The sequence below is a fragment of the Equus asinus genome, chromosome 2 (genome assembly GCF_041296235.1).
Source record: "Equus asinus isolate D_3611 breed Donkey chromosome 2, EquAss-T2T_v2, whole genome shotgun sequence".
NCBI classification, from domain to species: Eukaryota; Metazoa; Chordata; class Mammalia; order Perissodactyla; family Equidae; genus Equus; species Equus asinus.
The window spans coordinates 133,769,335-133,781,771 of record NC_091791.1 but is presented as its reverse complement, the minus strand read 5'-3'; the positions used below and the strand labels follow the sequence as shown (position 1 = coordinate 133,781,771).

Sequence of the window (12,437 nt, the reverse complement as noted above, 5' to 3'; positions counted from 1 at the left end):
ATTAAAATATGAAAGGTAGCACATTATGATAATGGATAAAAACTAGACTGTTGGTGGTGAACGTGCAGTCTATACAGAAAGTGAAATATAGTGATGTACACCTGAAATTTACACAATGTTGTAAGCCAATATGACCCCAATAAAATAATTTTTAAAACTATGAAAGGTAGTAACAAACACTATATAATTATTTACTATTTCAGAGAGCTCTGCTTAATAATACTAGGAATATAATTAACCTCTACTGTATATATGAAGGTTATTTATATTTTGGATCTCATGACATTTTGTTATTTTTCTCTAATAAGAGAGTTTCTTGAATTATTATAAAGCAAATACAAATAACTATGTTTTAGTGAGTGAACTTTTCAGTTTTGATTTTCTTAATAGGTATTAAAATCTTTAAGTATAACATTAATCCACTACATATGTGATCTTTTGTTGGATGTAGACTTTGAATAGGTAAATAGCATTTGAGGAAAACACTCTGCCTAGAAACAATGGTTAAACATTTAACAGGATTGTTTCTTTTTTTTATTTTTAAAGATTGGCCCAGAGCTAACATTTGTTGCCAATCTTTTTTTTTTCTTCTTCTTCTCCCCCAAACCCCTCAGTACGTAGTTGTATATTCTAGCTGTAGATCCTTCTAGTTGCGCTACGTGGGATACTGCCTTAGCACGGCATGATGAGCAGGGCTAGGTCAGTGCCCAGGATCGGAACTGGCGAAACCCTGGGTCACTGAAGCAGAGCACGTGAACTTAACCCCTGGGCCACAGGGCCAGCCCCAGATTGTTTCTTTATTAAGACTTCTCAGAATTTATGTTCTTTAAGCAATTATTCTCCAATCCTGTCCTGCATTGACTCTTATCAAGTAAATAGCAGGTGACCTACTTTCAGAAAATCCTGGACAACATAATGTAGTAATTATCAGTACTAAAATATCCTCCTTAGAACATGATGCCCCAGGTACCTGGCAAAATTGTAAGTCTTATGTGTCTTACAATATTACTGAGTATTTTTAAACCATGTGATACGAGATAAGTTCTTAGTTGAAACACAAACTTGTGAACAAGATACATAAAATGAGTAAAAAATAAAAGGGAATACAAGATTCTTCTCTTCTGCACTGTTAATTGGATTCCTACAACTAATTCAGTGTTCCCACGTGCATTAATAAATTTATTGTCTAAAGCATACTATTAGCAAAACTCTGGTCACTAATTTGGTCCCTTATGATTCAGTTAGCGTGGCAAAGGGAACAACTGTTACACAAATGTATGCCCCGTTCACAAGTACAAATAACTTTTTCCCCTTAATCTTTTGAGAGTAAGTTGCTGACCAGATGACCCTCACTCCAGAATACTTTAGTGTGTACTTCCTACAAACAAGGACTTCTCCTATATAACTACAATATAACATGAAAATCTAGAAATTAATATATTACTTTACTCGTGTTTAATCCTCAAACTACATTCAAGTTTCGTTGATTATCTTAATAATGTTATACCCAAAACAAACAGTTCTGAACTATGCCTTGTATTTGATTGTAATGTGTCTTTAGTTTCCTTCACTTTTACACAGTTTCTCAATTTTTTCTTTATTTTCTTAACTGACATTTTGTGGATTACAGAACAGGTATTTTGTAGAATGTCTCAATTTGCATTTGTCTGATATTTCCTTGAGATTGTAAAGGTTATAGATCTTTGGCAGCAATACCATAGAATTGATGTTGCAGTCTCACTGCAGCCTGTTAGAGGCATACGATGCTGATTTGTCCCGTTATTGATGACGTTCATTCTGATCACTGGATTAAAGTGGTGTCTGCCAGTGGTGTTCCACTATAAAGTTACTCTCTCCTCTTTTGTAATTAATGTATATTTTGTGTGGAGTTACTTTGAAATTATGTAAAATCCTGTTTCTCATTAGACTCTTGATTAATATTTGTGTAGACTTATAGTTTCCTATTTTATTCAATGGGGTTATAATCTGTTACTAACATTTGATGTTCAAATTGTCCCAGAGGTAGCCAGCAGGAGTCCCTTCAAACTGGCTTAAGTTTGTGTGTAGGGGTTGCTTTTCGTGTAAACATGTCCCCATCATTGTTGGAACAATTCCTTATTTTCTCTTTAAGCTACTTTAGGGCTCATCTGTACCTTCTTTGCCCTACATCTGGGACCAATCATCTCTCTAGGGAGTCTTGATTCCTTTTAGTGGGGAATCGTATTTAGAAGTCAAAATCTGTGTATTAGGTGTACTCATTCCTATTGGAGTATGGCTACTTCCAGGTCTTCTCAGTGTACAGAACTAGGGAATATATGAGTGTATACACACAGACACACATACTTACATCTATATTTCTTCCTTCATCAATCTATACATATTGAAAACCAACGACATCATACCAAACCTCCAATTCCATTCCAATACTACAGGGTTTGTTCCAGTTTTCTCCTTTTCTGTATTTGTAAATCCCTTCTCTGACAATGAGAAACTTCATTACCTTTAATATATTTATTTGATCAAATCCTCCCATGTATAACATTCTCCTATCTCCACCACGACCCTTCCCCCATGCATAGGACTTTTTCATCCTAATTTGGCTTTGACAACTCCTTCCAGACCAACGCTCTGCCCCCACCAAGCTGGCATCTCCCTCATCCAGATCAAACCCTGATACCCCATTTGCTGACCCTACCCACTGGAGATACTCTCCTCACCTTGCTCAGACTCTGACACTCCATGCTGTCCTCATCTCTGCAAAGATGCTCTTCTCATTATGTTTAGGTTCTGACCCCCTGCAGTAGTCTGTCCCCAGCAGGGACACTCTCCGTATCCTGCTCATCCTCTGATTCCCCATGCTAGGCCACCTCTTGCATGGATGCTCTCCTCACCTGGCTTGGGCACTGACACTCCATACTAAGCTGCTCCTCCTTCCTCACCTCATTCAAGTTTTGACACCCCTCTCCGGGCCACTGTTCTCCAACCTCCTATTTCTCTAGCCTGATACTCATCTTGCTGTAGCCCATCTAATGATATTAGGACGGAAGGGGAAGGGAAGGTTTCACATGAATTTAAAATAGTAGAATTAATTCATTTAATTTATGCTACAAACTCACTAGCAAATTCTAGAAATATTCATTATGCTCTATACTTACTCTCAGCATGTGACAATCTACCTTAGACAAAAAGGAAGGGTGAAAATTAAGGATGCTCAAATTAGAGGTCCACAGGCTTGGACAAAACTCCCACTGTCTGTAAGTGAGCAGGCAGGGTTGTGGACCCGAAGGCTAAAATAAAACTCTTAATTTAGTAAAATCCCGCAAGGTACTCCTAAGAGGTTGTGCTTTATAATATGTAGTAGGCCACCAAACCTTTCATAGTAAAGGGGAAATGATAAAATGGAATTAATTTAGATTTTGTTACAACCTAGTTAAAGCTATAAATAGAAACTATAACTCATAACACTATAACAGTCACACAAAATAAGTTAGGGCACTGCAGACGTACTATTATATTACTTACTTTATCTACACAATCATCAAAAAATGCCAGGCTTGCATCTTTATCACTGACAAAAGAACATTCCTCAATGAAGCGAATAAACATTTGTGTTTTGGTCATCATGTTATAGAATTTTTGATGTGATCGGTCCCGGCTTCTTAAGAAAGCTGTTCAACATAAATTTATAATGTCAGAACATATAAATCATTTACAGATTCATAGAATTTTTGAGCTAGAAGGATCAACAATGTCATCTATACCCTCTATAACCCACCATTTTGCAGAAAAAGAAACTAAGACCCCTGAGAGGGGAAGTGACCTGACAAAGATAGCAATAGGAAAGGAACTTGAACTCAGATCTTTCAAATCCTCATCCAGAATTGTCTCTGTTGTCCCCTCACTACCTTGAAGATTACACATAAACTAGTAAATTTTAAAAATTGCTATTTTTCCCCCAAATGTGTTGCACACTATGTGCACATGGCAAGCTCTCTCTCCATATATATATATATATATATATATATATATATATATATATATATATATATGTGTGGCTTTTTCAAAGCAGCAGTTATATCCCCTCTAGTATTCATTTATGTTTGTGTCTTACTTACTGAAACAGAGTAAAAGTTTATTTCCTGATTTCATGCTCCACCTTGCTCACTATGCTCAGTTACACTACACTTGGGCCTTCTTTTGGGCCCATGAACTCAAACTCTTTCCAGCCTCCGGGATTTTGCACTAACTGTTCTCTTTGCCCAAAACACTCTTCCACCTTCCCTTTGCCTGGCTGATTTCTACTCATCCTTTAGATCTTGGCTCAGATGTGAACTTCTCAGAAGGGCCTTCTGTGATCTAAAGTGTTTATTCATATTATTTTCAAATTGCTTATCTTCTTAACCATATGCTCCACGGGAGAAGTGACCATGTATCTTTTGCATACCACATTTGCCCAATGCTTAGCATTTGGAGGCACTCAATACATGCTTATTAAATGAATTTCTCTTTCAAATGTTAAACATTACAAAAGAAAGTAAATATTTATTAGGACACAAATTGCACTCCAGGTCTTCCCAACTGTTTTTACTTCATGGCACAGACAGAAAATGATATTTGTAAAGCATACTGGAGTAAAACAAATGAGGCTGCTCAAGCCTAGCAGTGACTATCCCAAGGGTTCCTCTGCATCCCCAACACTGCCTGGCTGCCCTAAAGGCTAAAAGCATCAATATCTCAACACATCTGTGACACAAAAGAGTGCTGTAGTACATGGTTAGGAACCCTGTACTTTTCTGTAGTTTCTTCTGCATATTTTGCTAATGGGATTATACCTAACGTGCCTGAGAAATAACTAGTGCTGTGGAAATGGATTATCAACAGAGTTGATATTCACATACTCCTGAAATAGGTATGCATTTTGATAAATAAGAGCTATTAACCCAAAAAGCAATTGAATCATCACAAGATTAAGCTCAATAAGACGAAAGCCATAAAACTATGCACTCACTCACCTTGCAGGGCAAAAAGAGAGGTTGCATCTGTGGCTGTCTCAGATGGGGCCTGTGTTATTGGTCTTAAGTATGATCTGTAACCTTTTAAAATAGAGGCCATGAAACACAAAAATGCCTCTTGGATTTCCAAATCTATCATGTGCAACCTCTTTCCAGAATTAAAATCATAGTCATTCATCGCTAAGTCCATTAGTCCATCTTCTCTTGGTCTCTGCTGTACTGTGAAGAAGTAACAGTATTAGTGTTTTCTCCAAACCGTCAAAAGTAGTGTTCATAATGCTATCAATATAAAGCAGTGTTCATAATGCTATCAATATAAAGCAGTGTTCATAATGCTATCAATATAAATTTGTTGTCTAAGTCAAGTCACCATGCTGTACACCTTAAACTTATACAGTCATTTATGTCACTTACAGCCCAATAAAACTGAAAGAAAAAAATAATTTTGTTGTGTTTTCAAAAGAGCTCAAGCTACCTCAATTCTTTGTTTACCTAACTTCATCACAGGTAAACCTTAGCAAAGCTTGTCTATTATTTTTTAGGCTCTGCTGAATATATTTCACCCAAATTAAGCATAAAATTATCCCTGTTTATCTGACTACCATCAGAAAAAATGTTCATGTTCTGAAATAACTATATATAAACTAATAAATGAAGATCATAACTACCATATCTATTTGACACAGGGTTAAATGCAGCAGTCCTTCCTTCCTCCCATTTTTTGTTTTTTTAGATATAAATGCCTACAAGAGGAACACACAGGGATTAAAATGTGAAAAACAACTCTTTCTCTTCCTGAACAATTCAATGCTAAAGCCATTAGGTAGTAAAAGAGTACATTTACAGTAGAGAAGCCTGGTAGACACCACCTTAATCAAGTGATCAAAATAACAACTTCATCAACAATGGGACAAATTGAAATTGTGCGTGATCTGACAAGGATGCCATGAAAGGAACGCAGCATCACTTCTGTGATATTCCTGCCAAATAATGCAGGACCTGTATTTATAATGAGGACACTCAGACAAACCCAATGTCATGCACCATTCTACAAAAGTAAGTACAATCTTCAAAAATGCCAAGAAAATGAAGAAAGAAACCAAGGAACTGTTTAGAGAAAAGAAGACTAAAGAGACTTGAAACTAAAAACAACACCTAATTTGGAAATGGATTCTTTTGCTATAAAGAACATTATTAAGATAACTGGTAAAAAACTGAATTTGTCTGAGGGATAAGGATGACAGTAATGCTCAAGGTTAATTTCCTGATTTTCATAGTTATATTGTAGTGATGTAGGAGAATGTACTGACTGTACATTTCATTTACAGGTGAATGGAGTGTCTATTCTCAAAGGGTAAGGCAAAAAAAGTTCGTGATTGCTTAAAAATTAAAAACTTTAAAATATGAGGAATAATTAATCATCTTAGAGAGGTTTCTTTTTTGGAGTCCTTATTGTCTAAAAAAGTAAAAGTACTAGAAAGAACATGGGCATTAGAACAGAAAGCCTAGGTTTTAATCCTAGCTTCATCCTTGTTAACTGCATGATCTCTGACAAGCTACTTTACCTCCCACAAACTTATTAACCTCATAATTGTAAAGATAAAAAAAAAGTATGTGAAAGTGCTTTGAAGCTGTGAAGTGTTATACAACCCTTAACTATCAGTATTGTTTAGAAGTCCACAGTCTTAAGCTTTAAGATTCTGCCCTTCAGCAAAGCTGGATAGGCTATTTCACTGATTTTAATAATATTTAAATGCTACTACAAATTCTGCTGGACTTCTTAGCTATTCAAAAGAAGTGCATGCACTTTTAGAAAGCAATTAACTAGGTAGCTTAAACTTCCATACATAATTTATTTGTCCTACAAGATAAAATTTTGTTCTATTTGATGTCATTTTTTTCATGTTCCCATACTTACGAGCCACTTCTGAATTATCTACTTGTTGTAAAGTTTACTTTGTTAACACTGTCTTTGCATATCTATTTCCAACTATACTGCAGGCATCTTGAACCCTCAAGGATGTAGGCCACCTCCTGTGTTTACATGCACTGAATACATAAATGGGAACCTCAAATATTGCTATATCATTACTGACAATTTTTCATACAGTAAGTATTAAATTATGGACCCTGAATGGACTGTTGTCATAAAATACCAAGATGATCAGGTAAATGAACATTTAATTCTTATCAGTAATTCTGGATCACTGACAAGATATATTCTTATATAGGCTTTTTACTGAAATATTCCATATCCTAACCAATTTTCATTTTGATTAATTTCCTAATGCTTTTGGCAAACTTCTATTTTCAAATTATTTGAGGTAAGCACAGCATTAAGATCCACTGAAGGTGAAAAGCATGTAACCTAGCTCTCACCCTGCTGAAATCATCAACATTTTCTAGTATAATTTAAACCATCTGTCTTAGATTTTCAAAAGTAACTTTCCATTCTTTGTATGAAGAAAATATACAAGTGGAAATCCTTATTTTTTCCCTGGTATTTTAGTAATGGGAAAATTAAAGAAAACAACCACCTTAACCTCTTTTTGGATTTTATGATTCTAAAATGGTTCTATGAAAATATGATAGATGTAAAATATAAATTTTATAAATCTCTCATTAGGTTTCTAACAAATTTTGCTTTAATGTTCATTTGCCTTTGAGATTGTAAAAACTTTCAGTTAGATAAAAGAAACACTAACCTTTCAAAAGTAAGGCAAAATAATTGGAATCCTTTTCTCAGATTAAATTACTTTTTTAATTAAGTTATACACTTACATTTTGCCAATTGCTGGTGCAAATTATTCAGTGTGTTCATCAGATTTTTACATGGTTTCTTTGGAAGTATCTTCCAGGCTACATTTTTCTTGTCACCAGGTCTGAGATTAAATGACAACAATAATATATTTGTTAAATGGACTCTTGGGGGGGGGTTATATACCTGTTACACATGAAAAAGGGAAAAAAGAAACAAATTCAACAAAAAACACATACAAAACAGTCTAGTTAACAGAAGAAAGTACTACAGGGGTAAATTGGGATGTTTAATATTTAAAAATTAATTTAGATGAGAGTAAAATCTTGTATTAAATACAGCTCAAAAATTTCTAATCATGTCAGTACTGAGTAAATTCCATTTGTACTGGAATTGTGCTAATCACTACAAAGTTTAATGTGGTGGTCATTACTCTTAAACTCCATTTAAGAGTCATTAGACACCTAAACATTGGGAAAATCCTATTCTGAGGAAGATTTGTAGAAAACTGTAGAAGCATTGTAGGAGACTTTCAATGAACTTATGATCCATAAAGCTTATCAAAATACTCTGGTGTCTTTAGTTTCTTAGTTTCCTAAAATTATAAGTAAAATTTCTTTCTTTCAGAAAAAAAAAACCCTAATATTAAATTATTTGAATGAAGTATAACATTCCAAGGTACTTTTATAACAAAAAAAGAGGCTATCTGCTTGAAAGTGAATCTTGGTTTCTACAAGGAACTCCTAAAATCTCCTTTATTATAACTATTACAACAACACAGTTGCTCTTTAAACTATATATGGGGTAGGAGAAGAAAAGAACATGATGATAAAACACTATAAAGCTTTTGGACTTTATAGCTGTGTTGATTCCATTCTTTATTTATTAAATCTTTTTTCTATTTCAAAAGCAATGACTACTCATTTTAGAAAACTTGAAAAATATGGAGAAAAAGGAGAAGAAAAGTAAATCGCTCATGTTCTAACCATCAACAACAACACAGCACAGATGTGCAGTGGAACTTGCTAAACTTTTTTTTATGTTTCCTAAACTTCCCACAGAACAAAAAGGGCAAATATCACTTTGAAAACTAAACAAAGGAAAAAGAGTGGACGGGAAAGCTTAAGCTGACAAAGAACAACTATCTTGGAATCTATCCTATGTTTCCACAAATGAGAATAAAAATTTAGACAGGGCAGGGTCAAATTGCAGACGTCCTGCTACGAAGGTTTTATTTTACTTATAATGTGACCAGGAGCATGGAATAATGTATTACAGCAAGAACATAACGTAGAAACCCTTTTTACATTATTTTCTTGATAAAACTTTGCAATATGGCACCATGTCCAATGTGCCTCATCATTCACTGTGTGCACACCTGCCTTGCGAGACTAGATTAGGAGCAATTTAAGAGAAAGGAGCGCGCTTGGTTTGCCTTTTTATTCGCCGTGCCTAGCAAGGAAGAGTGCTCAAGACGTGTCTGTAGTAGGGGCCAGCACCAAGGTACAGTAGGTTAAGTTTGGCACTCCACTTTAGCAGCCTGGGTTTGCAGGTTCAGATTCTGGGAGTGGACCTACACCACTCATCAGCCATGCAGTGGTGGTGACCCACACATAAATAGAGGAAGACTGGCATAGGTGTTAGCTCAGCACTAATCTTCCTCAAGTAAAAAAAAAGATTGGCAACAGATGTTAACTCAGGGCAAATCTTCCTTGGGAAAAAAAAGATTTATCTGCAGCATAAATGAATGAACAGTATCTTGGTATCATTTCATCACATCTACCTACATAATTTCCTCTTCTTGCCCTTACTACCTTTAACTTGGCTGGGTAGGAGTTTAATCCAGTACCTGAATTCAGATCTGTGATAGCCATGTGCATTTTTATTCATGATCACTTCCATTTACAAGATTACTATTACATAAATAGTTAGCCAATAATTAGTGGCAGAAGTATTAGTTTTGGAGCCAGAAAGTGATGGTTGCAAAATCCAGTTCTGGCAGATTAAGCTATGTGCCTTTTGATAAATTACTTAAAAATCTAAGCTTTGGTTTCCTTATCTGTCAGAGGGATTAATAAAAACTACCTCACAGAATATAGGGAACAATATGAAATAATTTAAGCTATGCATACAGCTTTACACCTAGCACATATCAGACATTAATTTCCCTTTCCTCAGAAACTTCTTGACATTCATAACATACTCTGTATTTTATATGTGTCTAAGACTCAGAGAGGGAAAAGGAAACCACAAATTCCATAACTCAGGATTTGTTTTTTTTTCAAATTTCAGGGCAAGACACCAAAAATTCTGGATGAAGGAAAGTAGAAAGCTGTTAGTTCACTAGTTTAGTTCTCCCATAGGTTTGGAAGGGTGATAATATGAAGAAGGAAGACTACTGATTAGTGCAAATAACTCACGTTTCTTATATTCTTTAACTCATTTGTGACCAAAAAGAAAGATAAAACAATAAGAAGAAAATTTGCATGTGTGTGTGTTTGTGTGTGAGGAAGACTGGCCTTGAGCTAATGTCTGTTGCTAATCTTCCTCTTTTTCCTTGAGGAAGACTGACCCTGACCTAACATCTGTGCCAATCTTCCTCTATTTTGTATGTGGGACGCTGCCACAGAATGGCTTGATGAGCAGTATGTATGTCTGTGCCTGGGATCCAAACCCATGAACTCCAGGCTGAAGTGGAGTGCACAAACTTAACCACTACACACCAGGCAAGCCCCAAGAAAAAAATTCTTATAACAAATTGAGGGAAAGCATAAAAAGAGGGAAAATGCAACTTATTACCATAATAAATACAGTATTTACTCATTTACCACCCTTAATTTCAATTTTTAATAACACTATGTCATGTAATATTAACAACTGGCAAAGAAAAGAGATACTACTTTAATATTTAAAGAATTAAATATTCTTGGTAAAGAATCTTTGACTCTACTGCTTTCTGACTGCATGCATGCTTTATAATAGAAAACTATTTTTTTTACTAAACTTTTCTAATGGTTTAGGCAATTGAGGTTTTGACATATGTCAATAGCAGAATTAACACAAAATTTCAGAATGAAATCAAAAGGCTTTAATATGAAACAGGCTTATTAAAAAAATGGAGAAAAATCTATTTCACATATGCATATTTAAGTTGTAAAAGGTATTCTAGCTTCTGGACTTTATTGATAGACTAACATTTATTTTAAGTATGTCCTGTGGAGGCAATGTGGTCACTGCATCAATTTCCTCTTCCATGAATAGCTTAAGTATGATTAAACTGAAAATACAGGATACAAGAGAAACATTGAATTATAAAAAAAGCTATAAAACATACAGCTCCAGTAGCTACAACTTAGATATTATTCCAATATAGAGGGAAATTTATAAAATCCTTACACTCCTTGAGTATAAAAGTGATAAAATTATGCGTTATTTAAAACATTATGTTAATTTTGCTATGAAGTATTATTATTCTAGTAGTATTACAGAAGACTAGAAATGAGATTGAAATATTAATCAAGGAATAGTATTTCAATTCAATTCATGATTTCACCCTTACTCATCGGACTAAAGGGAAATAAACCTTTTCTATTTCTAACCTCAATTTCCCTTCTGCTAAATTTCTAAGTAAGCATAAGATTAGAATGTTTCTCTAATATTTAAAGATCTGAGGATTAAAGGTATATTTTCCTTCCAATAAAATCTTCTCTGATATCCTAAATCTATCCCATTGAAGTATAGTAAGAGCTCATTCAAAGATGGTAATAACCTCAAATATAAAAACAATATAGATCAAAAGAATTCTAATTAGCACTTATAAAATATACAATTACCTAAATATACTATTAAGTTGTAAATTATTGGGTGTAGAATCACTAAAAGGTACTTACTGAGAAATGGTATTGGTATCCAGGTCAACACAACTAACATCTGGTGGAGGGTCATAGAGATCAAAGTATCTTGAATCAATTCCTACTATGAATGGACATGGTGCACTCAAGACATCTGCTAAAGCCAGCGGGCACAGAGGAACATACGGGCATGGCCAGTGAAAAGGGAAAATCATCTTGAATAAACAAAAGATGGGAGAATATTTACCTGTTTGACATTGAAGCATAATTTATCAGCACATGTAAAAAATTGTCTTTTAAATATTTATACCTAATGCCTAACACTTGATAATGAATTAAATAATTATTACTAGTGTTAATGGTCGGAAAATTAAAATTGTTTTCATACCATAAAAATTCATTACTCTTTGAATTTTAGTTAAGCATTACAATAGCTTTAAACTATATGAATAAATGAAGTTTAAAATGAAATTGACTGCCAATAAGAAACTGTGATACTCACAGACACTAATGCTTCTGTCACACTAGTAAGCACGGAAGGCCGTAAGGAATGGATGAGAATCTTATGTTCTGTTACTGCAAACACCAGTAGTGTCACAGCATTTTCAGGGCCTAAATTCTGAAGCAGTGTTGAAAACTTGCCACCACTGTCAAACCAAACAAAAAATATGTAACAAAAAAAATAAATATCCAAACACCTAATTATCCAAAAGAATGGAAAAAAGTTCATGATTAGGGTAGGATTTGTATTAGATGTTCAAATTTAGATGTGATAGAAATATACTACGAAAACCATGAAGTTTTATGAGGTTTCAA

General features: G+C 34.5%; 1 protein-coding gene across 17 annotated transcripts in view; it reads right to left on the bottom strand.

The window, feature by feature from the left end:
- The window catches only part of DENND4A (DENN domain containing 4A), a 109,702-nt gene that overhangs the window by 40,398 nt on the left and 56,867 nt on the right, over positions 1-12,437 (bottom strand). For all 17 annotated transcript variants that reach the window (XM_070499667.1, XM_070499707.1, XM_070499628.1 and 14 more), the window contains 5 exons: positions 12,124-12,268; positions 11,661-11,836; positions 7,794-7,894; positions 5,013-5,231; positions 3,523-3,668 (listed from right to left, as the gene is read on the bottom strand). In XM_070499667.1, the coding sequence (XP_070355768.1) occupies positions 3,523-3,668; positions 5,013-5,231; positions 7,794-7,894; positions 11,661-11,836; positions 12,124-12,268 (787 nt within the window). The remainder of the gene's footprint in view (positions 1-3,522; positions 3,669-5,012; positions 5,232-7,793; positions 7,895-11,660; positions 11,837-12,123; positions 12,269-12,437) is intronic.